Source organism: Salmo trutta, chromosome 32 (genome assembly GCF_901001165.1).
Source record: "Salmo trutta chromosome 32, fSalTru1.1, whole genome shotgun sequence".
Taxonomy (NCBI): domain Eukaryota; kingdom Metazoa; phylum Chordata; class Actinopteri; order Salmoniformes; family Salmonidae; genus Salmo; species Salmo trutta.
Genome location: NC_042988.1, coordinates 11063921 through 11089856, shown reverse-complemented (window position 1 = coordinate 11089856; position 25936 = coordinate 11063921). Strand labels below are relative to the sequence as shown.

Sequence of the window (25936 nt, the reverse complement as noted above, 5' to 3'; positions counted from 1 at the left end):
TTCCAATTCAAATCTTAAACCACCCATAGCCTCAGTTAAAAACATAGAACATAAGAACATGCAAATTCATGTACCTTCTCCGCTGTGCAATCCGGCTTTCGAGCTGGTCACGGGTGCACCTCAGCCACGCTCAAGGTACTAATCGATATCATAACTGCCATCGATAAAAGACAGTACTGTGTAGCCGTCTTCATCGACCTGACCAAGGCTTTCGACTCTGCCAATCACCGTATTCTTATCGGCAGACTCAACAGCCTTGGTTTCTCAAATGACTGCCTCGCCTGGTTCACCAACTACTTCTCAGACAGAGTTCAGTGTGTCAAATCGGAGGGCCTGTTGTCCGAACCTCTGGTAGTTTCTATGGGGGTGCCACAGGGTTCAATTCTCGGGCCGACTCTCTTCTCTGTATATATCAACGATGTCGCTCTTGCTGCGGGTGATTCCCTGATCCACCTCTACGCAGACGACACCATTCTGTACACATCTGGCCCTTCTTTGGACACTGTGTTAACAAACCTCGAAACGAGCTTCAATGCCATACAACACTCCTTCCGGGGCCTCCAACTGCTCTTAAATGCTAGTAAAACCAAATGCATGCTTTTCAACCATTCGCTGCCCACACCCGCCCGCCCGCCTGACTAGCATCATTACTCTGGACGGTTCTGACTTAGAATATGTGGACAACTACAAATACCTAGGTGTCTGGCTAGACTGTAAACTCTCCTTCCAGACTCATATTAAACATCTCCAATCCAAAATTAAATCTAGAATCGGCTTCCTATTTCGCAACAAAGCCTCCTTCACTCACACCACCAAACATACCCTCGTAAAACTGATTTTCCTACCGATCCTCGACTTCGGCGATGTCATTTTCAAAATAGCTTCCAATACTCTACTCAGCAAACTGGATGCAGTCTATCACAGTGCCATCCGTTTTGTTACCAAAGCCCCATATACCACCCACCACTGCGACCTGTATGCTCTCGTCGGCTGGCCCTCGCTACATATTTGTCGCCAGACACACTGCCTCCAGGTCATCTATAAGTCTATGCTAGGTGAAGCTCCACCTTATCTCAGCTCACTGGTCCCGATAACAACACCCACCCGTAGCACGCGCTCCAGCAGGTATATCTCACTGGTCATCCCCAAAGCCAACACCTCCTTTGGCCGCCTTTCCTTCCAGTTCTCTGCTGCCAATGACTGGAATGAATTGCAAAAATCGCTGAAGCTGGAGACTTATATTTCCCTCACTAAGTTTAAACATCAGCTATCCGAGCAGCTAACCGATCGCTGCAGCTGTACATAGCCTATCTGTAAATAGCCCACCCAATACCTACCTCATCCCCATATTGTTTTTATATACTTTTCTGCTCTTTTGCACACCAGTATTTCTACTTGCACATCACCATCTGCTCATCTATCACTCCACTGTTAATTTGCTAAATTGTAATTACTTCGCTACTATGGCCTATTTATTACCTTACCGCCTCATGCCATTTGAACACACTGTATATAGACTTTCTTTTTTTCTAGTGTGTTATTGACTGTTCGCTTGTTTATTCCATGTGTAACTCTGTGTTGTTGTTTGTGTCGCACTGCTTTGCTTTATCTTGGCCAGGTCGCAGTTGTAAATGAGAACTTGTTCTCAACTAGCCTACCTGATTAAATTAAAAAAATTAAAAAATAAAAATTATAGGATGTCTATGGTTAAACCTGCCTAGCATTTCAGAGGCTTGAGTTTAACCAGTGTTATTGCTGAGAAGGATGCCTTTGGTTGTTAAGTACAGTAGGCTCTCTGACTGATGTTTCTACCTGTGTTGTTGTTGTTGTCCTGTTGAAGGTGATGGTGCCTCAGGGGCAGGAGCCTCCATGTTTCCTTCAGCTCTTCCAGGGAGGTCTGGTCATCCACAAAGGCTGCAGAGCGGACACCACCAACCACACAGGTGGGATATTACCTTGGCTTTACCTCCTCTGATTTAGGTGGTGTGTGTGTCTGGTTGTGTGTCTATGTGTTCTGCATAGATGTGTGTTCCTAACTGCACTCTCTCTGTGTCCCGTAGGGGTCTGGCGTCTGTTCTGTGTGCGCGGGGAGCTGCCTGAGGAGGCCAGTCTGTTGGAGGTGGACTGTAGCTGTGACGGCCTGCGCTCCCGAGGTTCTCTCATACTGCTCAACAGTCAACAGGGGGCGCTCTACCTGTGGCACGGCTGTAAGGTCCACGCCAGCTCCCGGGAGGCGGGCAAGAGGGCTGTGGAGCGACTCACTCAAATGTAAGTCTCCCTTCATGGATGTTGTGCTTCTGTATGTATTAATTAGTTGGAATGCAAACAGTATTAATATGTGGTTATGTGTACTTTCTGCTGTCTGTGTCTTAGGTGCCCTCCTGAACTGGGCCTCAGCAGTGATAGCCCTTCGAGGGTGCAGGAAGTGGAGGAAGGGGCGGAGCCTGTGGAGTTCTGGAACGCTATTGGGCAGCAGGACAGGAAGACCTATGACTGCATGCTACAAGGTACTGAACACACCTCTCAGCTCCTGTTCATACCTGAACAAAACACACCACTCAGCTCCTGTTCATACCTGAACAAAACACACCTCTCAGCTCCTGTTCATACCTGAACAAAACACACCTCTCAGCTCCTGTTCATACCTGAACAAAACACACCTCTCAGCTCCTGTTCAGGCATGAACAAAACACACCTCTCAGCTCCTGTTCATACCTGAACAAAACACACCTCTCAGCTCCTGTTCATACCTGAACAAAACACACCTCTCAGCTCCTGTTCAGGCATGAACAAAACACACCTCTCAGCTCCTGTTCATACCTGAACAAAACACACCTCTCAGCTCCTGTTCAGGCATGAACAAAACACACCTCTCAGCTCCTGTTCATACCTGAACAAAACACACATCTCGGCTCCTGTTCATACCTGAACAAAACACACCTCTCAGCTCCTGTTCAGGCATGAACAAAACACACCTCTCAGCTCCTGTTCAGGCATGAACAAAACACACCTCTCAGCTCCTGTTCAGGCATGAACAAAACACACCTTCACATACAGTGCCGTGAAAAAGTATTTGCCCCCTTTCTAATTTTCTCTATTTTTGCATATTTTTGATATTGAATGTTATCAGATCATCAACCAAAACCTAATATTAGATAAAGGGAACATGAGTGAACAAATAACACAACAATGACATACTTATTTCATTTATTTAATAAACCAAGTTATGCAACACCCAATGCCCCTGTGTGAAAAATAACTTTGGCCCACTCTTCCATGCAGAACTGCTGAAACTCAGCAATATATTTGTGGGTTTTCAAGCATGGACTGCTAATTTCAAGTCCTGCCACAACATCTCAATTGGGATTAGGTCTGGACTAGGCAATTCCAAAATGTAGAAAATGTGTTGCTTTTTAGCCATTTTCATGTAGACTTGCATATGTATTTTGGTGCTGTGTGTTGTTATCTCTCATCTGCGCTTCAGCTTCAGCTCACAGACAGATGGCCTGAGATTCTCCTGTAGAATTCTCTGATGCAGAGCAGAATTCCACCAGGACCTGAGTTAGCAAAGCATCCCCTAACCATCACACTACCACCACAATGCATGACCTTTGGTATGAGGTTCTTACTGTGGAACGCAGTGTTTGGTTTTAGCCAGACATAATGGAACCCATGTTCTCCAAAAAGTTATACCTTTGAATCATCTGTCCATAGAACATTCTTCCAAGAGTCTTGATGATCATCCAGATGTTTCCAGGTGCTTTTTGGCAAAATTGAGTCAACTTTTTGGACAACATTTGTATTTTGTATTTTATTAGGGATCCCATACTCTTCCTGGGGTCCAAAGCACCCACATTACATATAAAACAAAAGATAAAACAGTGAACTATGTTTGTACTGAATGAGCTAAAGATTAAACAGGACATCATATAACATCCTTACACCACCACATATCCACAACACGAAATGTTCAATACCACCACACAACAATATCACAATGTACAGTGTGGGAAAAAAGTATTTGATCCCCTGCTGATTTTGTACGTTTGCCCACTGACAAAGAAAGGATCAGTCTATAATTTTAATGGTAGGTTTATTTGAACAGTGAGAGACAGAATAACAACAAAATATCCAGAAAAACGCATGTCAGAAATGTTATAAATTGATTTGCATTTTAATGAGGGAAATAAGTATTTGACCCCCTCTCAATCAGAAAGATTTCTGGCTCCCAGGTGTCTTTTATACAAATAACGAGCTGAGATTAGGAGCACACTCTTAAAGGGAGTGCTCCTATCCGCAGCTTGTTACCTGTAAAAAAGACACCTGTTCACAGAAGCAATCAATCAATCATATTCCAAACTCTCCACCATGGCCAAGACCAAAGAGCTCTCCAAGGATGTCAGGGACAAGATTGTAGACCTACACAAGGCTGGAATGGGCTACAAGACCATCGCCAAGCAGCTTGGTGAGAAGGTGACAACATTTGGTGCCATTATTCGCAAATGGAAGAAACACAAAAGAACTGTCAATATCCCTCGGCTTGGGGCTCCATGCAAGATCTCACCTCGTGGAGTTGCAATGATCATGAGAATGGTGAGGAATCAGCCCAGAACTACACGGGAGGATCTTGTCAATGATCTCAAGGCAGCTGGGACCATTGTCACCAAGAAAACAATTGGTAACACACTACGCCGTGAAGGACTGAAATCCTGCAGCGCCCACAAGGTCCCCCTGCTCAAGAAAGCACATATACATGCCCGTCTGAAGTCTGCCAATGAACATCTGAATGACTCAGAGGACAACTGGTGAAAGTGTTGTGGTCAGATGAGACCAAAATGGAGCCCTTTGACATCAACTCAACTTGCCATGTTTGGAGGAGGAGGAATGCTGCCTATGACCCCAAGAACACCATCTCCACCGTAAAACATGGAGGTGGAAACATTATGCTTTGGGGGTGTTTTTCTGCTAAGGGGACAGGACAACTTCACCGCATCAAAAGGGACGATGGACAGGGCCATGTACCGTCAAATCTTGGGTGAGAACCTCCTTCCCTCAGCCAGGGCATTGAAAATGGGTCGTGGATGGGTATTCCAGCCAAAACACACGGCCAAGGCAACAAAGGAGTGGCTCAAGAAGAAGCACATTAAGGTCCTGGAGTGGCCTAGCCAGTCTCCAGACCTTAATCCCATAGAAAATCTGTGGAGGGAGCTGAAGGTTCGAGTTGCCAAACGTCAGCCTCGAAACTGTAATGACTTGGAGAAGATATGCAAAGAGGAGTGGGACAAAATCCCTCCTGAGATGTGTTCAAACCTGGTGGCCAACTACAAGAAACGTCTGACCTCTGTGATTGCCAACAAGGGTTTTGCCACCAAGTACTAAGTCATGTTTTGCAGAGGGGTCAAATACTTATTTCCCTCATTAGAATGCAAATCATTTTATAACATTTTTGACATGCGTTTTTCTGGATTTTTTGTTGTTATTCTGTCTCTCACTGTTCAAATAAACCTACTATTAAAATTATAGACTGATAATTTCTTTGTAAGTGGGCAAACGTACAAAATAAGCAGGGGATCAAATACTTTTTCCCCCCACTGTATGCGTATGCATGTGTCTGTACCTCACAGTCCCCGCTGTTCCATAAGGTGTATTTTTACCTGCTTTTTAAATCTTATTCTACTGCTTGCATCAGAGTTCCATGTAGAGTTCCATCAGAGTTCCATGTAGTCATGGCTCTTAGTAGACATGTATCAGAGAATTCTACAGGAGGTCAGGCCATCCGTCTGTGAGCTGAAGCACAGCTGGGTCATGCAGCAAGACAAACACACGGCCTTCCCTGTAGCTCAGTTGGTAGAGCATGGTGGTTGCAACGCCAGGGTTGTGGGTTCGATTCCCGCTGGGTGCCAGTATGGAAGAAAAAAAAGGTATGAAATGAAATGTAAGTAGCTCTGGATAAGAGCGTCTGCTAAATGACTAAAATGTAAAATGTAAATTAAGTCTACATGAAAATGGCTAAAAAGCAACGAATTTGAAGTTTTGAAATGGCCTAGTCAAAGTGCAGACCTAATCCCAATTTAGATGTTGTGGCAGGACTTGAAACGAGCAGTCCATGCTTGAAAACCCACAAATGTTGCTGAGTTAAAGAAGTTCTGCATGGAAGAGTGGGCCAAAATTCCTCCACAGCGATGTGAGAGACTGATCAACAACTACAGGAAGTATTTGGTTGCAGTTATTGCAGCTAAATGTGGCACAACCAGTTATTGAGTGTAAGGGGGGCAATTACTTTTTCACAGAGGGGAATTGGGTGTTGCATAACGTTGTTAATTAATTAAATTAAATAAGTATACGTTTTTTTTGGTATTTGTAAACTCAGGTTCCTTTTATATTATATTAGGCTTTAATTGAAGATCTGATAACATTCAATCCTAAAAATATGCAAAAGTAGAGAAAATTACAAAGGGGGCAAGTACTTTTTCACAGCACAGTATTTAACAGAATACCTGAAAGCTCAGAATAACCTGAACAGATATCCCAGCCCAAATGTCTTCGTTTTAAATGAACACACATATGACTAATGTAAGAAGGTATACACCAGCTGAACTTGACTGAGTGCTGGAAGGTTGAGAGGTTGGTGTGATGAGATGCTGTGTGTTGTTATCTCTCAGATCCAGGGAAGTATAACTTCACGCCACGCCTCTTCCATCTGAGCGCCCGTTCCGGAACCTTCCAGGGGGAGGAGCTGCAGAGCCCTGCCCGGTTGCCAGGAGTTGTCATGGCGATGCCCTTTGTCCAGGAGAGCCTGTACTTTGTGCCACAGCCAGGTGAGTGTCCGCTCAATGCCCAAACACACATGTACATGTATGCATGCAAGCACTCATAAACACAACTTCCATTGTTATCACGGGGATTTGAGGTACAAAACACTCACCTAATATCCCTCCTTTTCTTTCCCTTTCTCACTGTTTCTCTCTCTCTCTCCCTCTCTCGTTCTCTCTAACTCTCTTTCTCGCTCGCTGTCTCTCTCTCTCCCTCTCACTCACTCTCTCTCTCTCTCTCTCTCTCTCTCTTTCTCCTGCTCTCTCTCTTATCCCTCTCCAGCCCTGTTCCTGCTGGATAACTGTATGGAGCTGTATCTGTGGCAGGCAGGTGAGCCTGAGGACAGTCAGACCGCTGGCTCAGCCTGTATCCGCTGGGCTAATGAGAGGAGGTGTGCCATGCAGACAGTGCTCCAGTACTGCAAAGGTGAGAGCATGTAGACAAAGCAAGTCAGCTAATAGAAGAGTTGATTTATATATATTTTTTTATTTTACCTTTATTTATACAGGTTTTTCTCATTGAGATAACATCTCTTTTCCAAGAGAGACCTGGTCCAATAGCAGCAGGGGAAACAACGTTTCAGACAAAACAACTTACTAACACAACATTAAACACAACTATAAACACACATACAGTACAACAAAAACATTTTACGTAAAAAAACACGAAAGTCTTGACTAAAAACAGTTGTCCTAAAGACAATTACACTCTTCTATGATATATACATCGATCAAGTGTTTAAACTCCACCAACGAAACAAGATCATAGAATTTGTAAATGTTCAGGAGAGAATTCCAGGACTACGGAGCTGAGTAACTAAAACTATTTCTACCATGACCTGTTCTAATTTTTGGTACTGTTAGAAGCAAATGAGAATGGGACCGTAATTGATATTTATTTACTGACCTGACTAAAAAAGAACAGAGATAAAATGGCATTTTACCCAATATGTCCTTATAAATCAGTGTATACCAGTGTTTAAGCCTACGCAAGGTCAATGACGACCAGCCAACAGCGCTGTAGAGATCACAATGATATGTTAGACGTTTTTGATTTGTGATGAACCTGAGGGCTGCATGATACACTGAATCAAGTGCTCTCAGGGTAGTGGCTGAGGCCTGCATATATATAACATCACAAAAATGTAAAACCGCCAGTAATGTACATCGTACCAGCTCCTTCCTGGCCTCAAAAGAAAAACAAGCCTTTTGCCGGTAATAAAAACCTATTCTCAGCTTGAGCTTCCTTATCAAGTTCTCTACAGGCACAGTGAAGCTCAGCTTCTCATCAACCCACACACCCAAATATTTGTACACTTTAACTTGCTCTGTAGTATGTCCAGCCAATGTAGCAGTGACATGATTAGTAACATGCCTGGCACTTGAAAATACCATGCATTTTGTTTCACTCGAATTTAGAACCAGCTTTAAATCATACAGATTCTGTTGTATGATGTTAAATGCTCTTTGGGCATTTTCAAAAGCTAAAGATAAACTACTACCACTTGAATAAAGAACAGTATCATCTGCATAAAAATTAACATCCGCTGTTTCAATAAGATCCCCAATGTTGCTGATATACAAAATGAACAACAGTGGTCCCAAAATAGAACCTTGCAGAACACCTGAGCACACCTCTACGGACTTACAACCATCTGTCATTACACATTGTGTACTATTTGATAGGTAATTTCTAAACCAATCTAGAACATGACCAGTAATTCCACAACATTTTAACCTTTGCACTAACACAGCATGATCCACGGTGTCAAAAGCCTTCGACAAATCAATAAAGACAGACGACACAATGTAACTTCTATCAAGAGCACAGTGGATGTCATTTAAAACCTTCAATGTTGCTGAAACAGTGCTGTGGCCAGACCTAAAACCTGATTGCATTCCATTTAAGATGTTGTTTTCTTGGAAGAAGGCCTTTAGCTGCCTACTAACTAAGGACTCCAGTACCTCAGACAGTACAGACAATTTTGATATAGGTCGATAGTTGTCAAGTAGCGAAGGATCTCCACCTTTCAGGAGAGGCAGTACAAAAGCAGATTTCAATAACTTGGGGATTTCCTTAACATTAAGCGTGAGGTTAAAAACACATTATAAGGGGGGAGAAATGATGTCTGCAGCTAGATGCAGGAAGCGGGGGTCTAGTTCATCAGGACCAGGGGATTTTTTCCATCAATTTCTTTCAGGGCTTTACACACTTCTGAAACAGAGAAGGATGAAAAGGAGAACCTGGTGGAGTGCACAGGGGTGTCAGGTAAATTCATAGGGCTCAATTATACCTTTGACCTTTTCCAATAAACTGCCTGCATCCAAAATATGCTGATTCAAGGCTTTCAGAATGGAGGTTCTCTCAGTTACAATCTGTGTGTCTACCAACAATTGTTTGGGAAGCTGTTTATCTTTTTTGCACTCCAAACCTTTCACTACTTTCCAGAATTTGGATGGATAATTTAAATTATGTGAAGTAGATTTCAGGTAGTGGTCTGCTTTCAATTTACGGATCATAGCCACACCCATATTTCGAAGACGTTTAAAAGCCATCCAATAATCTGCCAAACCAGTCCCTCTTGCTTTAGCCCACATAGCATTTCGTTCCCTTCTGTTTTTTGTAAGTTCCTTAATAAACCATGGGTTCTCTCTGCCCTTAATCCAGAATTTTTTAAAAGGGGCATGCCTATAGCATACGTCCTGGAATGCGTTGTGGAAGTAAGAAAAGGCTAGTTCAACATCAGGGATTAATTCCATCCTATTCCATTCAATGCTATAAATTAAAAAAGCAGTGGAACTGACTTCGAGGTCCAGATTTTAATCTGAGGTGTTTAGATGGTTGGAGTGTGTCGGGGATATGCTGTAGTTTGGGTTTAAGTTGTTCTGTGGTTCTCTGACGGTTTTGGGTGTGTTGGTGGTGTTTTAGAGAGGAACCCGAGGCGCCCCCTTCAGGCCTACCTCATCCAGGACGGAGTAGAACCCCTCACCTTCACCAACGTTTTCCCTCGCTGGGAGAAGAGACCCACACCCACCACACAGGTACAGGAAAAGAGGACTATTTGTCCTCCTCCTCAAAATCATTTTCATTATCAATAATAGCATCTGTACGCATCAGTAGCATCATCGGTGATAACTTCACAACAGCAGTAAACACAGTTCAATATTATCTGGTTGGGTAAAGACTGTTGTGTCATAGCAACACCACAGTCTTTGTCTTTCAAAGTCAGGTATGTTTTAGATTTAGATATGCTGACTTGTGAATGCTGTTGTCCAGGGGAAGGCTGGGCGGGTCAAGCTGACCTTGGTGCAGGACGCCCTGGCCCAGCTCAGTAAGACCCAGTACCCCCTAGAGGAGCTGCTTCAGACCCCTCTGCCAGAGGGCGTGGACCCCCAGCGCCTGGAGATATACCTCTCCGACCACGACTTCCAGGTTGACACACAAACACGCTAGTCCTGTGTGGCTCAGTTGGTAGAGCATGACCCTTGCAACGCCACGATAATGGGTTTGATTCCCACTGGGGCACTCATATGAAAGTGTATGCACGGACTATGTATTCACACTTTGGATAAATTTGTCTGCTGAATGTTTCGTACAGTATTATAACGTTATATTAAACAGAGTGCAGCTACACCTGACAGCCACTAGGGCGCACCACTAACGTCTTAATGATATGGCCAATTGAAACATCTTCTTGTGGTAGTCTCAAGATGATAAAACCTTGTGACATATGTAGGTTCTATGTCAATATTTCACAAAACGTTCATCCCTAAGACCAGTGGATGCTTGCTTTTCTCCAGTATTCTCCAGTATCTGAAGTAATGTCTGTTTATATGTTTCAGACTATTTTGAAGATGAAGATGAGTATGACTCCCTCCCAAACTGGAAACAAATCAGCCTGAAAAAAAGCAAAGGACTCTATTGAAAACCTAAACAAACACAAAAAGATCCCATTTTATTTATGTCAACATATCCTGAGGAGAATTTTTTTTTGTATTTTCTATTTTTAAGAGAATGATATTTTCTGGTCAGGTGATGACAATCGTGTACAGTGTTTTCTTTGTAGCTGTATTTAAGTTGTATCTGTGTGTCTTCTTTAAGTATGGTGCTTTAGGGCCTTATTCGTTCTCAGCCAATCGCTCTCGCTTGCAGCGAGACAAGACTGCCTATACCTTCAAACAGAAGGACAACCATCCTTATCCCCAATCAATCAACTGGATCCATGTTCTTATTCCTAGAGTTTACATGAGTGTGTGGTTTTCTTACTGACTGTGGATTCCCTCAGAAATGTTAATTAAAAAGAGGAAGAAACAGCATTACACATTTTCCTATGAAACTTTCATTTACCTGTACAAATCAATGAAGGGGAAAAAAAGAGAAAGGTGAAAAAGACAGGATATAAGGAAACATCCCTAACGAACGGTGGGTGGGGAGGAGAAAACACAGGAGAGCTTACATACAAAAGCAATCAATTGTAATAAACAACGGAAACCAGGAAAATAAAGGACTGGCCACTTTCTTCATGTTTCATCTCAATCAATATCATTCCATCACAGAGCTCTGCTTATCTGATGTAGGCTGCAGTTTACTGGCAGTCTTCTCTTAGGCTGAATTTCAGAGCTTGAATTATTTCAGAGCTTGAATTATAAGAAGGAAAAAGGCACAAAAGGCATATCTTCTCAGAAAGACAAAAGTGAAAAAACACCTGATTTGACCGTGTGCTTAACAATATAGTTTTGCCTATAAACTCTAATGTGTGTATTTACAGTCTCCATGCTGTCTTGTTGCGTAAGTGTGTGTATCACTGTGTACAGTTGCTCCTTAGGTTAGCAGTGTGTGAACTCTGTTACAGTTGCTCTGTAAGCTTGAGTGTGTGGTGCAGTGTTCGCAGCTCTGTGAGCTGTGTTAGGGCTGGGCAGTGTGTGTGTAAAGCTGGGTTATACTGTGATTACTGCTCTTGGGTTTCAGTTCAAGCTACGGTATTAGGCATGCGTGGAGAGGCAGCTAGCCATGCTCCAATAACATCGCACCACCGGTCAGCATAAAGCCGCCCAACACCTTCAGCTGGTAGGGAGGCTTGTCTTGACTCCGGGTTCTAAGTAGCAGTGTATTGCTCTGAGTAAGAGTGTATTTCTCTGAGTAGCAGTGTATTGCTCTGAGTAGCAGTGTATTGTTCTGAGTAAGAGTGTATTGCTCTGAGTAAGCGTGAAATTCTCTAAGTAAGAGGGTATTGCTCTGAGTATCAGTGTATTGCTCTAAGTAAGAGTGTATTTCTCTAAGTAAGAGTGTATTGCTCTGAGTAAGAGTGTATTGCTCTGAGTAAGAGTGTATTGCTCTGAGTAAGAGTGTATTGCTCTAAGTAAGCGTATATTGCTCTGAGTAGCAGTGTATTGCTCTAAGTAAGAGTATATTGCTTTGAGTAGCAGTGTATTGCTCTAAGTAAGAGTGTATTGCTCTAAGTAAGAGTGTATTGCTCTAAGTAAGAGTGTATTTCTCTAAGTAAGAGTGTATTGCTCTGAGTAAGAGGGTATTGCTCTGAGTAAGAGTGTATTGCTCTGAGTAAGAGTGTATTGCTCTGAGTAAGAGTGTATTGCTCTGAGTAGCAGTGTATTGCTCTAAGTAAGAATGTTTTGCTCTGAGTAGCAGTGTATTGCTCCGAGTAGCATTGTATTGCTCCGAGTAGCAGTGTATTGCTCTGAGTAGCAGTGTAATGCTCTAAGTAAGAGTGTATTGCTCAGAGTAGCAGTGTATTGCTATAAGTAAGAGTGTATTGCTCTGAGTAGCAGTGTATTGTTTTGAGTAAGAGTGTATTGCTCTGAGTAGCAGTGCATTGCTCTGAGTAAGAGTGTATTGCTCTAAGTAAGAGTGTATTGCTCTGAGTAGCAGTGTATTTCCCTAAATAAGAGTGTATTGCTCTGAGTAGCAGTGTATTGCTCTAAGTAAGCGTATATTGCTCTGAGTAAGAGTATTGCTCTAAGTAAGAGTATATTGCTTTGAGTAGCAGTGTATTGCTCTAAGTAAGAGTGTATTTCTCTAAGTAAGAGTGTATTGCTCTGAGTAAGAGGGTATTGCTCTGAGTAAGAGTGTATTGCTCTGAGTAAGAATGTATTGCTCTGAGTAGCAGTGTATTGCTCTAAGTAAGAATGTTTTGCTCTGAGTAGCAGTGTATTGCTCCGAGTAGCAGTGTATTGCTCCGAGTAGCATTGTATTGCTCCGAGTAGCAGTGTATTGCTCCGAGTAGCAGTGTATTGCTCTAAGTAAGAGTGTATTGCTCAGAGTAGCAGTGTATTGCTATAAGTAAGAGTGTATTGCTCTGAGTAGCAGTGCATTGCTCTGAGTAGCAGTGCATTGCTCTGAGTAGCAGTGTATTGTTTTGAGTAAGAGTGTATTGCTCTGAGTAGCAGTGCATTGCTCTGAGTAGCAGTGCATTGCTCTGAGTAAGAGTGTATTGCTCTAAGTAAGAGTGTATTGCTCTGAGTAAGAGTGTATTGCTCTGAGTAGCAGTGTATTGTCCTAAGTAAGAGTGTATTGCTCTGAGTAGCAGTGTGTTGCTCTAAGTAAGAGTGTATTGCTCTAAGTAAGAGTGTATTGCTCTAAGTAAGAGTGTATTGCTCTGAGTAGCAGTGTATTGCTCTGAGTAGCAGTGTATTGCTCTAAGTAAGAGTGTATTGCTCTAAGTAAGAGTGTATTGCTCTAAGTAAGAGTGTATTGCTCTGAGTAGCAGTGTATTGCTCTAAGTAAGAGTGTATTGCTCTGAGTAAGAGTGTATTGCTCTAAGTAAGCGTATATTGCTTTGAGTAGCAGTGTATTGCTCTAAGTAAGAGTGTATTTCTCTAAGTAAGAGTGTATTGCTCTGAGTAAGGGGGTATTGCTTTGAGTAAGAGTGTATTGCTCTGAGTAAGAGTGTATTGCTCCGAGTAGCAGTGTATTGCTATAAGTAAGAGTGTATTGCTCTGAGTAGCAGTGCATTGCTCTGAGTAGCAGTGTATTGTTTTGAGTAAGAGTGTATTGCTCTGAGTAAGAGGGTATTGCTCTGAGTAAGAGTGTATTGCTCTGAGTAGCAGTGCATTGCTCTGAGTAAGAGTGTATTGCTCTAAGTAAGAGTGTATTGCTCTAAGTAAGAGTGTATTGCTCTGAGTAAGAGTGTATTGCTCTGAGTAGCAGTGCATTGCTCTGAGTAAGAGTGTATTGCTCTAAGTAAGAGTGTATTGCTCTGAGTAAGAGTGTATTGCTCTGAGTAGCAGTGTATTTCCCTAAATAAGAGTGTATTGCTCTAAGTAAGAGTGTATTTCTCTAAGTAAGAGTGTATTGCTCTGAGTAAGAGGGTATTGCTCTGAGTAAGAGTGTATTGCTCTGAGTAAGAGTGTATTGCTCTGAGTAGCAGTGTATTGCTCTAAGTAAGAATGTATTGCTCAGAGTAGCAGTGTATTGCTATAAGTAAGAGTGTATTGCTCTGAGTAGCAGTGTATTGCTCCGAGTAGCAGTGTATTGCTCCGAGTAGCATTGTATTGTTCCGAGTAGCAGTGTATTGCTCCGAGTAGCAGTGTATTGCTCTAAGTAAGAGTGTATTGCTCAGAGTAGCAGTGTATTGCTATAAGTAAGAGTGTATTGCTCTGAGTAGCAGTGTATTGCTCCGAGTAGCAGTGTATTGCTCCGAGTAGCATTGTATTGCTCCGAGTAGCAGTGTATTGCTCCGAGTAGCAGTGTATTGCTCTAAGTAAGAGTGTATTGCTCCGAGTAGCAGTGTATTGCTCTAAGTAAGAGTGTATTGCTCAGAGTAGCAGTGTATTGCTATAAGTAAGAGTGTATTTCTCTAAGTAAGAGTGTATTGCTCTGAGTAGCAGTGTGTTGCTCTAAGTAAGAGTGTATTGCTCTAAGTAAGAGTGTATTGCTCTAAGTAAGAGTGTATTGCTCTGAGTAGCAGTGTATTGCTCTGAGTAGCAGTGTATTGCTCTAAGTAAGAGTGTATTGCTCTAAGTAAGAGTGTATTGCTCTAAGTAAGAGTGTATGAGTGTATTGCTCTAAGTAAGAGTGTATTGCTGTAAGTAAGAGTGTATTGCTCTGAGTAGCAGTGTTTTGCTCTAAGTAAGAGTGTATTGCTCTAAGAGTGTATTGCTCTGAGTAAGAGTGTATTGCTCTGAGTAGCAGTGTATTGCTCTAAGTAAGAGTGCTTTTTTCTGAGTATCAGTGTATTTCTCTGAGTAGTAGTGTGTTGCTCTGAGTAAGAGTGTATTGCTCTAAGTAAGAGTGCTTTTTTCTGAGTATCACTGTATTGCTCTGAGTAGTAGTGTATTGCTCTGAGTAAGAGTGTATTGCTCTAAGTAAGAGTGTATTGCTCTGAGTAGGTGTGCATGTATTTCCCAGGCCTTTGGTCCTATTGGGTGTCTAGGGTTTTCCCCCACATGGATTAGTTGACTAAATTTAAGCTTCCATGTGACTGTGCACTCCTAACGGAGAGGATTATAGCTCACTGCTGGGAGATGGAAGACACCCAGGAATGAATATCAAGGGGGCAGTCGTCCATGGCAACAACTACACACAAGCCTGTCTGTGAGCTCTCCACTTACAATACAATCTGAGTCTGAGAGTGTAACATAAAATCTATATAAATCCTAATCATAACATGCATTATGGTTATACATAACTATATACAAAACCAGAAACATGGTAAAAGTGAAAGGATCAAGAGCAAAATAGCACAAGGATTTGGCAACCCATCCGTTTCTAAAACCAGCTCTTTTCTTTTATCTGGCAACCCATCTGTATGTAAATCAGCACAGAACAACAGTGGGAAAGAGCATTGGGAATGTGTGTTTTGGGAATGTGTTGAGTTTTTTTTATTGTGTGTTTATCAAGCATTGTGTATGCGTGAGAATGTGTCCGAGATGTGCATTAATGTGTCTATTTGTATGATGTACAGAGAAGGAGTGTATGTGCCTGCTTGCCAATGTCTATGTGAATGTGTGCGTGCATGTGCGTATGTACATGTCTGTGTTCTAGATAGCCTGCTCTCTCTGCACGTCTATTCCAGGTAGACTCCGTTCCGGTTCAGACGCTAGCGCCGCCTCCCGCAGCACCACCATGTGATCCTCAGCGGCGTGCAGTGATTGGTCGATCCAGTCCATGCTGCCAGACATGTGACAGGCGTTGCGTGTCACCAGCACCAGGTGACTGACTGACAGGAGGAGGGCGGTGGCCCTGAGGGGACAAAATAGACAAAGGACATTTAGAATTTCTCCATCAGAGACCTCTTATCATATGAGTTCCATCAGCAGAGCTATGGTCTATATTGTCTATTTGCCCAGTTATCTTGGTCCCCTCAAACCATTATAAATGATGTCATCTAACAAAAGCAAACTTCATTAGGTACCTGGCATCAAGAAGTATGGGGTCCAGTGGAGGGTACATTGACCGCACAACGTCATCCACCCTACAGACACACACGGGATGATGGGAGGTCATGAAGGACGAAGCACGGTCAGATCATTTAAGGGTTACGTGATAGCACTGTATAACCTGACAGTTACCTCGGACTGATGCGTTTAGCCACAGTGATGATGTCACTGAGGCTGGCTGGGGCTTTCACCTTAGCGCCTGAGCCCATTGTCATGGCAACCAGCTTTTCAGTCAGGGTGTGGCAGATCTGCCAATGGAGAGAGTGTGTAAATATCATTGAGTTAGATCGTAATGAAAACGATGTATTCATGCAGGGCGTACAGCACATAGACATTACCTTTAAGATGGAGATACAATGTGAAACCAATCCACTGTTAGAGAAAGAGAGAAAAGCTGTAAATAAGGGCTCATTTTTGTATGATCATGTCAGAGATCTATCACTTATTTGAACTTGATGATGTTATGATCATGTTAAAGTTATTACTCTTGTAACCACGGAAGGCTATATATACGAATAGCTACAACAGCTGGCCTGATCTACTCCTGGCACATGTCAGTGTCACACGGCAGACGTACGAGGCGTCCTCGATCCAGTCCTCGTTCTCCAGGATGGCCTCGATGTGAGGGTTGGTGATGACCACGTCGTCCAGCTCCAGCTCAGACGGCTCACTCTGGGTCTCCATGGCACCGATCAAGTCAACATTGGGTCTGTGGGGAAGGAGAGAAGTTTTGATGAAGGGAAGAGAGAGAGAGCGTGTGAGAGAGAAAGGGAGGGAATGTGTATTGAATAGGTGTGTGAGAGGGAGGGAATGTATTCTGAATAGAAGCGTGTGTGTGTATGAAAGAGAGGGAACGCGAGGGAGAGCGAGAGAGTGAGACAGAGAAATATTACTGGCTCTAGAACTTTGCCCCTGTATGTTGACTTAGTATTAATCGCGTGTATCGTTTTGACCTTAGTGCTGTGAAGTCGCTCTGTTCAATCCATAGACTTATAGCTTCAAACCAGCAGGTCAGTCCATTGGGCCTGGGTAAGAGTGGGATACAGTTGAATCAGCTATATCCAGGACCCCTTACCACCACCTAATGCATTGTAGGGCCTAGGCCACATACCCCATCACTAGGGCCAAGAATTTTCCTGGTCTGGACAAACTCAGGGCACTACCCATAACCACCCAAAATGCCACTGTCCCCTCCCCTCCCAGATGAAGCTAGCTAGGTATACTAGGCACGGCTAAGAGTAAGGCCCTAACCCTGACGACCCAAGATGCCACTGATCCCTCCCTCCCTCCTCTCCCAGATGTATTGTATGTAGCTAGTAGGTATACTAGGCACTGACTTGGAGTTGAAGTGGTGCAGCAGGTGGTGGGGGTGGCAGTAACGGTGTCGACACACCACCACCAGGGCAATGAAGGAGGCCAGGAAGATGGTGGCCAGCACCCCAATGGCCACGATCACCACCGTCTCCATGGTGACGACGGGTCCCAGGTTGTCGGCAGTCGGCAACAGGGGGAGAGAAAGGGGTTCTGACCGGGGTTCTGGTTCTCTGGGCTTGGTGGTTATGGCTGGTCGCTCATCTGTGGAGGAGTTGGTCATTAGTGGTTGGTAGTTTAGAAGTTACAGACAGTTGATTTATAGACGTATGGTTACATCTTAAAGACGTTTTAGCTGAGAAGCTATCTGAAAACGACCTACTTCAACTTCCATTTCGACCATGTGCAACTACGTAGTTAGATATAGCCTAGTTCACAAACCACAGAGAACATGCCCTGTGACTTGGTCACTAAATATGAAACACCTCCAAAAGCAAACAGAACTCAGATCTTTATCTGAACTCATAGAAAGCTATCAGCGGACAAGCCCTTTGTGTTTGTTTTGTTTACTGTAGCAGAGTACATACACCCATTAATATAACACAGTTAGTTGATCATAACATCTGAATCTCAACATAAAATAATATAATCATACATTATAGGAAGATATTAACATATTATTGCATGTTTGGTTTTTTTCGGCGCAACCACATCATACAAGAAACCCATGATAAATGATGTGACTGCTTTATAACCTATTTCAGATCCAAACCAGAGTTTCTCAAAAGCTTTTAATCAGAGTTATGTGAGCTGTTTACGGTGTACTGTGAGTGTTGTGTTTTTGGTATCTGACGTACTTTACGACTAGCTGTTCAGGATCCAAATATACACACAGCAAAAGAAACAATATCCTTTCAAAAGAAACAATATATTTTCAAAAGAAAAAATATCCGCTGTCTACCCTCTTACCCTTTTTGGGGTTCTCAGGTCCTAGTTGTGCGAATCTGGAATGTACTTCTGATGGTCTTACCACAGTGAGTAGTTTTCACACAGGATGTGTCAAACAAAGACTACACAAAATACAGTACCTGTCCTCTGCCTGGTATAGTCACTCATTAACCTAGCCTTGCCCTACCTGGGAGCCCAATGTGTGTGTGTGTGTGTGTGTGTGTGTGTGTGTGTGTGTGTGTGTGTGAGAGAGTCTCACTACTACTATAAGAGGCCATGAGCAGAAAGACAAAATTACTTCTGGTACAGCATAATAGCTTTGTAATGAGTTGGCACTCATACAGTGGAGAGACACCATTGAAACACAGCTTTTGTACAGTCACTATGGGCAACGGAATTACCGAATTACAACATTCCCAACCAACATTTTGATCCAGATGAGTATATGAGATTACGCTTTGGAATGTTGTAATTCTTTAAGCAGGTTAATTTACAGCACACTGGCCGTATCATACAGTTCTTTCGCCGCTCTCTTTCAATCAAGTATTTCGGACTCCTTTTCTGTACAAAGGCCAACGGTCACTTCAGAGGCCCTCACTCAGGGTGGAGTTTTGACTGGTTTCTCCACACTGTTTCCATTGCAAAAGGAGGATTTGATAGACAGATGACTGTTTTATTCTGTCATTTTGGGCAGATCCATTGGACCAAACACTATTCATTAACCTGACCAGCCCTACCAGCCTATAGTGTGTCATGCGTAACATTGTAGTACTTCAATTTAAGACATCCTTCAACCGTTTGACCAAAGAATATTCTGTGGTCACCATCTTTGATTGTTATGTAGTGAGACACAGTAGACTGGAGCCTGGAGACATTTTGTAGGCTTAATGTAAACATCTCTGTGCCCCCTCACAAAGGGCCACATTCTGTTCCAGATTGCAGTTCCCACACCCCCAAATTCACTACACCAACAATGTTGATGATGGAATAGTGAGAAAGGGGTGTATCCAGTCATTTGAGGAATATCTGCAATGTGAGACCAAGCTCTTTAAAAACAAAGATGTACTCGAATCGAGTTGAACTTCCAACTACAGATCATTCATGGAACAATGTTCCGCAAAAAAAGCAACAGCGCCTCATCTCATCATCTCCAATCTTTGAAATGAATACATAAATAATGATAAATAGATATTTCTATTCACTAGTCAAAGTTACAGTTTCCCAGTTGTGTTGTGGTTTATGCACTTCCTACATATCAGAACTGCATTTGCAATATTTGCAGAATTGTTAGGTCAGTGAACCCCAAATAACCCCCCAAATCCTTATTGTTCCTCAAGGAACAGTTCAAATTTCATAGAGTAATACAATTCATTAAATTAATTCCCCCCAACCTAATATAATTCACACTTGCATCATCCTATTCTGAATACGGAAAGTAAACTAAACACACCTATCATAAATGTGTTAGAGAATAATAGATTTACCTGTACATTTTGTCCGTTTTCTTGAATTGTAGCTTTGAGAAACAAAGCACCTTTTCCCCTAGGCGAGTGGAGATGGCACCGACCTCTCCAAACCGGGAACGCGCACAGGCCATACGTGAACGGCTCAGCAGTGAGCAGGCAGCCGGTGAGTGAGTAGTGATGGAAGTTCGCCTAATTTTGCAAGAGTGAACTCAAATTAGCAGTGCCGTGCATGAGCAAATAATTAAGGTTACGCGCGCACAAGAATGTATGGTCTGCTTGCTGAAATACTTTGTTTGTAACCGGCTAAGAAATAGGCCTATTTTATTTATACAGGGTTTATAGGCATACACAAGATTTAACCTGTAAATCTTCCTGTAGCCAGGGTTTTGTAATAAGAAAAAAAGTTTATAATCAGAGATATGTAGTTTATATCTGAGACTTTATTATGTGACATCAGCCAGGCTAACTTCACTTGGATTCTGATTAAACTATAAAAAGGAACTTCGTTGTACGAGACTCTCATCGAACCCACGGGCCCTTCAGAGGTGATAAATAATTAGGGTTATAGTTTATTGTTAGCCTACCTTTTTGACGTTATTGACGTAGCTCTGACCAATCGGCTGAGTACTAGGCCTAGCTTGTAAGACCAATTAATACGCTATATACAGCCTATTAGCAACAGATAGGTATAGTATTATTATCATAACATTCATTTCTTTGGTAAAATGTTTGATAACTCTAGAATGCATGCGTTTTTTGTTTTACCATTTCCGATATTGGCCATTAATTAAAAAAAATGCAACATTTAGCAGATCTTCAAAAACCCGCTAGATGGCGTACCCGTCCATCAGATCTCGGAAGCCTACATCTTTTGTACGACTGAAAGGTAAGCTTTTTGTAAAAAAAAAAAGAAGAAAAAAAATCATTAGCTAAATGGAGGGGAGCATGTCAGTCAATATAGTCGTAACATTATGGCTAGGGTTACACACTCCCTGAATCAATTATGAAATCAAATACATGCAAGCCATAGGTTCAATGGTTGAGGACTCCTTCAAACCCTTGCCTTCGGGTATCAAGTAGGGGTGCTGAGGGTGCTGCAGCACCTCCTGAAAATTCTTAATAAAAAAATATATTAATCGTTTTATTTAGTAGTGCACTGGGCCTTTAATAGTCCTGTATTAGTGGACGATATATCATCTGCAGCACCAGCGAGGGCAAAAAGATTAGTCCCCGCCCCGTTGGAGGAAAAATGTACAGCACCCCCAGGCCCAAATGACTTCCTGCAGCTACACCTAAAGTCCATTGAGACAAGAAAGATAGTGTAATGAACAGTCAGATAGCCCTCTGTAGCTCAGTTGGTAGAGCAGGGATCATCAACTGATTTTTACTTGAGCGGATGGTCAGGTGGCCGGAACATAATTACAAATCATTTGTAGACTGCAAATTGACCGCAAGAAGCCCAAACAGACATAATATTTGGCTAAAATATAATCATTTCAAACCTTGCTTACGTTTGTATATGATCACATATATCTCTCAATAATGTGTGGGCCTTCCCTGTAGCTCAGTTGGTAGAGCATGGTGTTTGCAACGCCAGGGTTGTGGGTTCGATTCCCACGGGGGGCCAGTTCAGGAAATAAAAATGTATGAAATGTATGTATTCACTACTGTAAGTCGCTCTGGATAAGAGCGTCTGCTAAATGACTAAAATGTAAATGTGTGGGAATACTTTGAAACAGATTTCCTAAATTAATATCACTTAGATCAGATTTGCTGGTGTTTTTACAGTCTTTTATGTCCAGCAATAAAAAATACAAATTAAACATTTATTCTTTTTGGTTTTTCAGAAAACTTGGGGGGGCCAAATAAAATCACTTGCCTGCGGGCCGCCAGTTGTGGAACCCTTTGGTAGAGCATGGTTCTTGCAATGCCAGGATAGTAAGTTCGATTCCCGGTACCACCCTTGCGTGAAATGTACAGTACGCACGCATGACTGTAACTTGCGTTGGATAAAACCATCTTGCATATATTTATATATTATAACCTTGCTACGATCCCACTGAAAGGGTCAGGCCCCTTGATCTCACAGAATAGGCACTTAGGATTAGAGACACATAGCCCCTTGTGATAGATCTCTATGGGTTGCTTTTGTTTGTAGTCTCTCTGCTAATGCTGCTGTGCTACTCCTGCTCAAGTGTGTAATGACAGTATCCAGTGCACCAGATAGCAGTGATGGAGATAATAATATGCTACACTGTTATGTCTGTTTCCTGCAATAAAGTAAGGTTCTCTTTGCAGAGACTATGGTTGGTTAGAGTGTTTACTCCACTGTTCCTATCAGAATAATGTGTTATGGTGGAGTGGCTGCTAGTGCAGGAGTGTGCAGGCAAGCAAACCCTACAATTCCAGCATATCATATGTAGTTTGAGTTTGAATAACCCTGGCACAAAAGGAAAAATAATCAATAAAAACACGTTTTGGTACACTAGTTCAAGAGAAGCACCTTGTGTTTTCAGCGGGAATGTAACATAGTTATGTGTAACAGAAGCACGGTGATTCCATGCCAGCAGGAGCGGAATATATTTTGGGTATCAGATTGTTCTGGCAATTCTCACATAAAAACTTCATTGGGAGAAATGATGTTTGAAATGCTTTTTACATTTGTATCACAATTTCTTTTGAAAATGATGATGAAAGTGGCCATTTTAGGCCCCTTTTAAACCTACAGTAAACATGCCTCCAGTAAGACCCTATGATCTGTGAACCGTATATGATACAGACAACATCTTGGTGTCGTTATACTCCTTATAATGTCCTCTATGTCAAAATAAAAAAGCATTGTTTTTTTATATTTATATTAATATTATTCATGTTGAATAAATTCGTGTGAACATTTTTATTTCAGAATATAGACATACTCCGTATTTTACTGCACACTATAAGGAGTATCCTGACACCAAGAGGTTGTCTGTATCATGTACGGTTCACAGATCATAGGGTCTTACAGGAGGCATGTTTACTGTAGGTCTAAAAGGGGCCTAAAATGGCCACTTTCATCATGATTTTCTAAAACATGGTTTGTGATCAAAAATGAAGTTCCTATGTGAGAATTACCCAAACAATCTCACATACCTAAAATGTTTTCCGCTGGTGTGGAATCGCCCAGCAGAATGATGGCCGGGTGTAGTTGTCACCCGATGGTAGTAGGGAATATAAATGATTCACTTCACAATACACACATCCATCTCAGGCCACAGCTCATTATCTCACATTAAGGGCATCTACACTGTACACTCAAACAGTAACATACAGGTTCATCTCGGCACCCAGAACTCATGTGCTGTTGGCCATTTACTCAATTTCAACATTTCAAAATGAGAGTCATGAGAGACTACATACAGGTGTACCTTCCCTGTACAGTTCTGCTAACCAGAAAGTAAGTTTCCCCTTTCTTACCCCATTCAGTATTACTCTAGGCAGGCTTTGAGATGGACCACCTCACACCTCAGAGTGCGTAGTGTTAATAGAATCCTCAGCCAGAGAGTTGTGCAGCAGTAGTCGTGATAATAGCAGGACTAGTCAGTCAGCAGCTGCTGTGTGAACATAACAGCAGATCCAATCTCCTGCTAACAGTCAGAGGGGGAGAGAAGGAAAAAGAGAGTGAGAGAGAGAGAGCGAGAGGGAGTGGCAGAGCGAGAGAGAAAGGGAGAGAGAATTGAATGGAAATTGAGAGAGAGATCGTTACAACACTGTATATAAACATAACATGTCATTTGAAATGTCTTTATTCTTTTGGAACTTTTCTGAGTGTAATGATTACTGTTAATTTGTTTAAAAAAAAAATCTATTTCACTTGCTTTGACAATGTTTCCCACTCCAATAAAGCCTCTTGAAAGGAATTAAGAGAGAGCCTGGCTCTGATTGTTGTGTAATTGAACTATTTTCTGTCATTAAAACTGCCTGGCTGGCCTTGCTGCACAGTGTGACTTAGAGCTGCAGATCTAGCTAATGTCAGGCTGAAGGAGATTGTGACCATAGACCATAGAGGAAGTTGAGAGTAGTGCAACTTATCTCTCTGTGGTAGCCAGCCCTGTTGGAGACTAGAGGATACAATAGAAATGGCCAGGTATGGTCTTGTTATCTGGGATTTTGATATGCCAACCTGTAAGGCAGCTGCAGGACAGGGCATTGCTTTCTACTGGTTGTACTGTAGTGTTTTAAAAACAACTTTTACTTTCTCCCCAATTGGTAGTTACAGTCTTGTCCCATCACTGCAACTCCCCTATGGACTCAGGAGAGGCAAAGATCGAGAGCCATGCGTCCTTCGAAACACGACCCTGCCAAGCCACACTGCTTCTTGACACACTGCTCACTTAACCCAGAAGCACCAATGTGTCAGAGGAAACACCGTCCAGCTGGCGACCTAAGTCAGTTTACTGGCTTTGAGCTTACTAGAGTGCAATGGGACATGGAAATCCAGGCCGGCAATCCCTCCCCTAACCTGGACGACACTGGCCCAATTGTGCGCCTTCTCATGGGTCTCCCAGTCACGGCCAGCTGTGACACAGCCTGGGACTGTAGTGACACCTCAAGCACTGCAATGCAGTGTCTTAGACAACTGTGGCACTCGGGAGGCTCTAGTGCACTACTTTTGATCAGGGTCCTTAAGCCCTGTGATCTCTCTTCTCTCTCTGCGTCACACAATTCAGACCCACATCAGGGCACAGGACTGGGCTCAGTGTGAAATGGATGCTGGGCGCTGTTTGTTAGATCGCCACAGCATGGTTTGCCTCCATCACACACTATTTAGACATTTTGATATTGATTAGTCACAGTTATGTTAAGTTAGACTTCCTTCAGTTCTTAGAAAAGCAGCCATTGCTGCTAAAGCCTGACAGATATGCTTTTTTGGGTCCGATACCGATTATTTTTGGGGGCAAAACTTACCGATACCGATATATCTGCTAGTATACTGTTTTACAGCAGCGAAATTCAAGTGTAATTTTTCCACACTGAATTTTCATAAATTGTCATCCAAAAGATAAATGGTCCAATAATTATTCTTCAAATGTTGTTTTCGTACATTGTGACAATAATGATACATCATGAGAATGCCCTCAAGTGTTCAGATAAACATGAGATTCCCATTTTCCACCCTATTTATTGAATCATGGTTATTGGTGAAGATAATATTGGTGAACTGATATATCGGTTGGGCTCTATTTGCTGCTGAAAATATCTCCATTGTCCTTTTCCCGGCATCTGTAGTCCTCTGCGTCTGCCTGCATTGGGACACAAAACCTGTATAAACACCATGGGACCACGCAGCCATCATACCGCTCAGGAAGGAGACGCATTCTGTCTCCTAGAGATGAACATACTTTGGTGCGAAAAGTGCAAATCAATCCCAGAACAACAGCAAAGGACCTTGTGAAGATGCTGGAGGAAACAGGTACAAAAGTATCAATATCCACAGTAAAACGAATCCTATATCGACATAACCTAAAAGGCCGCTCAGCAAGGAAGAAGCCACTGCTCCAAAACCGGCATAAAAAAGCCAGACTACGGTTTGCAACTGCACATGGGGACAAAGATTGTACTTTTTGGAGAAATGTCCTCTGGTCTGATGAAACAAAAATAGAACTGTTTGGCCATAATGACCATCGTTATGTTTGGAGGAAAAAGGGGGAGGCTTGCAAGCCGAAGAACATCCCAACCGTGAAGCATGGGGGTGGCAGCATCATGTTGTGGGGGTGCTTCGCTGCAGGAGGGACTGGTGCACTTCACAAAATAGATGGCATCATGAGGTAGGAAAATTATGTGGATATATTGAAGCAACATCTCAAGACATCAGTCAGGAAGTTAAAGCTTGGTCACAAATGCGTCTTCCAAATGGACAATGACCCCAAGCATACTTCCAAAGTTGTGGCAAAATGGCTTAAGGACAACAAAGTCAAGGTATTGGAGTGGCCATCACAAAGCCCTGACCTCAATCCTATAGAA

The 25936-nt window shown here is 42.6% G+C and overlaps 2 protein-coding genes across 9 annotated transcripts in view; one reads left to right on the top strand and one right to left on the bottom strand.

Annotated features, from left to right (window-relative positions):
• LOC115171054 (supervillin) overlaps positions 1 to 11313 on the top strand; it is a 38861-nt gene extending 27548 nt beyond the window's left edge. For all 5 annotated transcript variants that reach the window (XM_029727524.1, XM_029727523.1, XM_029727522.1 and 2 more), the window contains 8 exons: positions 1841 to 1943; positions 2061 to 2268; positions 2374 to 2507; positions 6663 to 6818; positions 7096 to 7239; positions 9742 to 9854; positions 10090 to 10245; positions 10656 to 11313. In XM_029727524.1, coding sequence (XP_029583384.1) covers positions 1841 to 1943; positions 2061 to 2268; positions 2374 to 2507; positions 6663 to 6818; positions 7096 to 7239; positions 9742 to 9854; positions 10090 to 10245; positions 10656 to 10715 — 1074 coding nt within the window. In that variant the 3' untranslated portion in view covers positions 10716 to 11313. The remainder of the gene's footprint in view (positions 1 to 1840; positions 1944 to 2060; positions 2269 to 2373; positions 2508 to 6662; positions 6819 to 7095; positions 7240 to 9741; positions 9855 to 10089; positions 10246 to 10655) is intronic.
• Positions 11135 to 20099, bottom strand: tmem98 (transmembrane protein 98). 4 transcript variants are annotated; one of them, XM_029727526.1, is made up of 8 exons: positions 19952 to 20099; positions 17546 to 17783; positions 17162 to 17233; positions 16786 to 16917; positions 16547 to 16580; positions 16341 to 16456; positions 16184 to 16243; positions 11135 to 16011 (listed from the first exon to the last, which is right to left on the bottom strand). In XM_029727526.1, the coding sequence occupies exons 2-8, from the start codon at positions 17674 to 17676 to the stop codon at positions 15810 to 15812; spliced, it is 747 nt and encodes a 248-aa protein (XP_029583386.1). In that variant the 5' UTR covers positions 17677 to 17783; positions 19952 to 20099; the 3' UTR covers positions 11135 to 15809. The 4 variants fall into 4 exon arrangements, with proteins under 4 accessions (XP_029583386.1, XP_029583387.1, XP_029583385.1 ...); XM_029727527.1 differs by having other exon boundaries at positions 19958 to 20099; XM_029727525.1 differs by lacking the exon at positions 19952 to 20099 and adding an exon at positions 18489 to 18615.
• Between the last annotated feature and the right edge of the window lie 5837 nt (positions 20100 to 25936).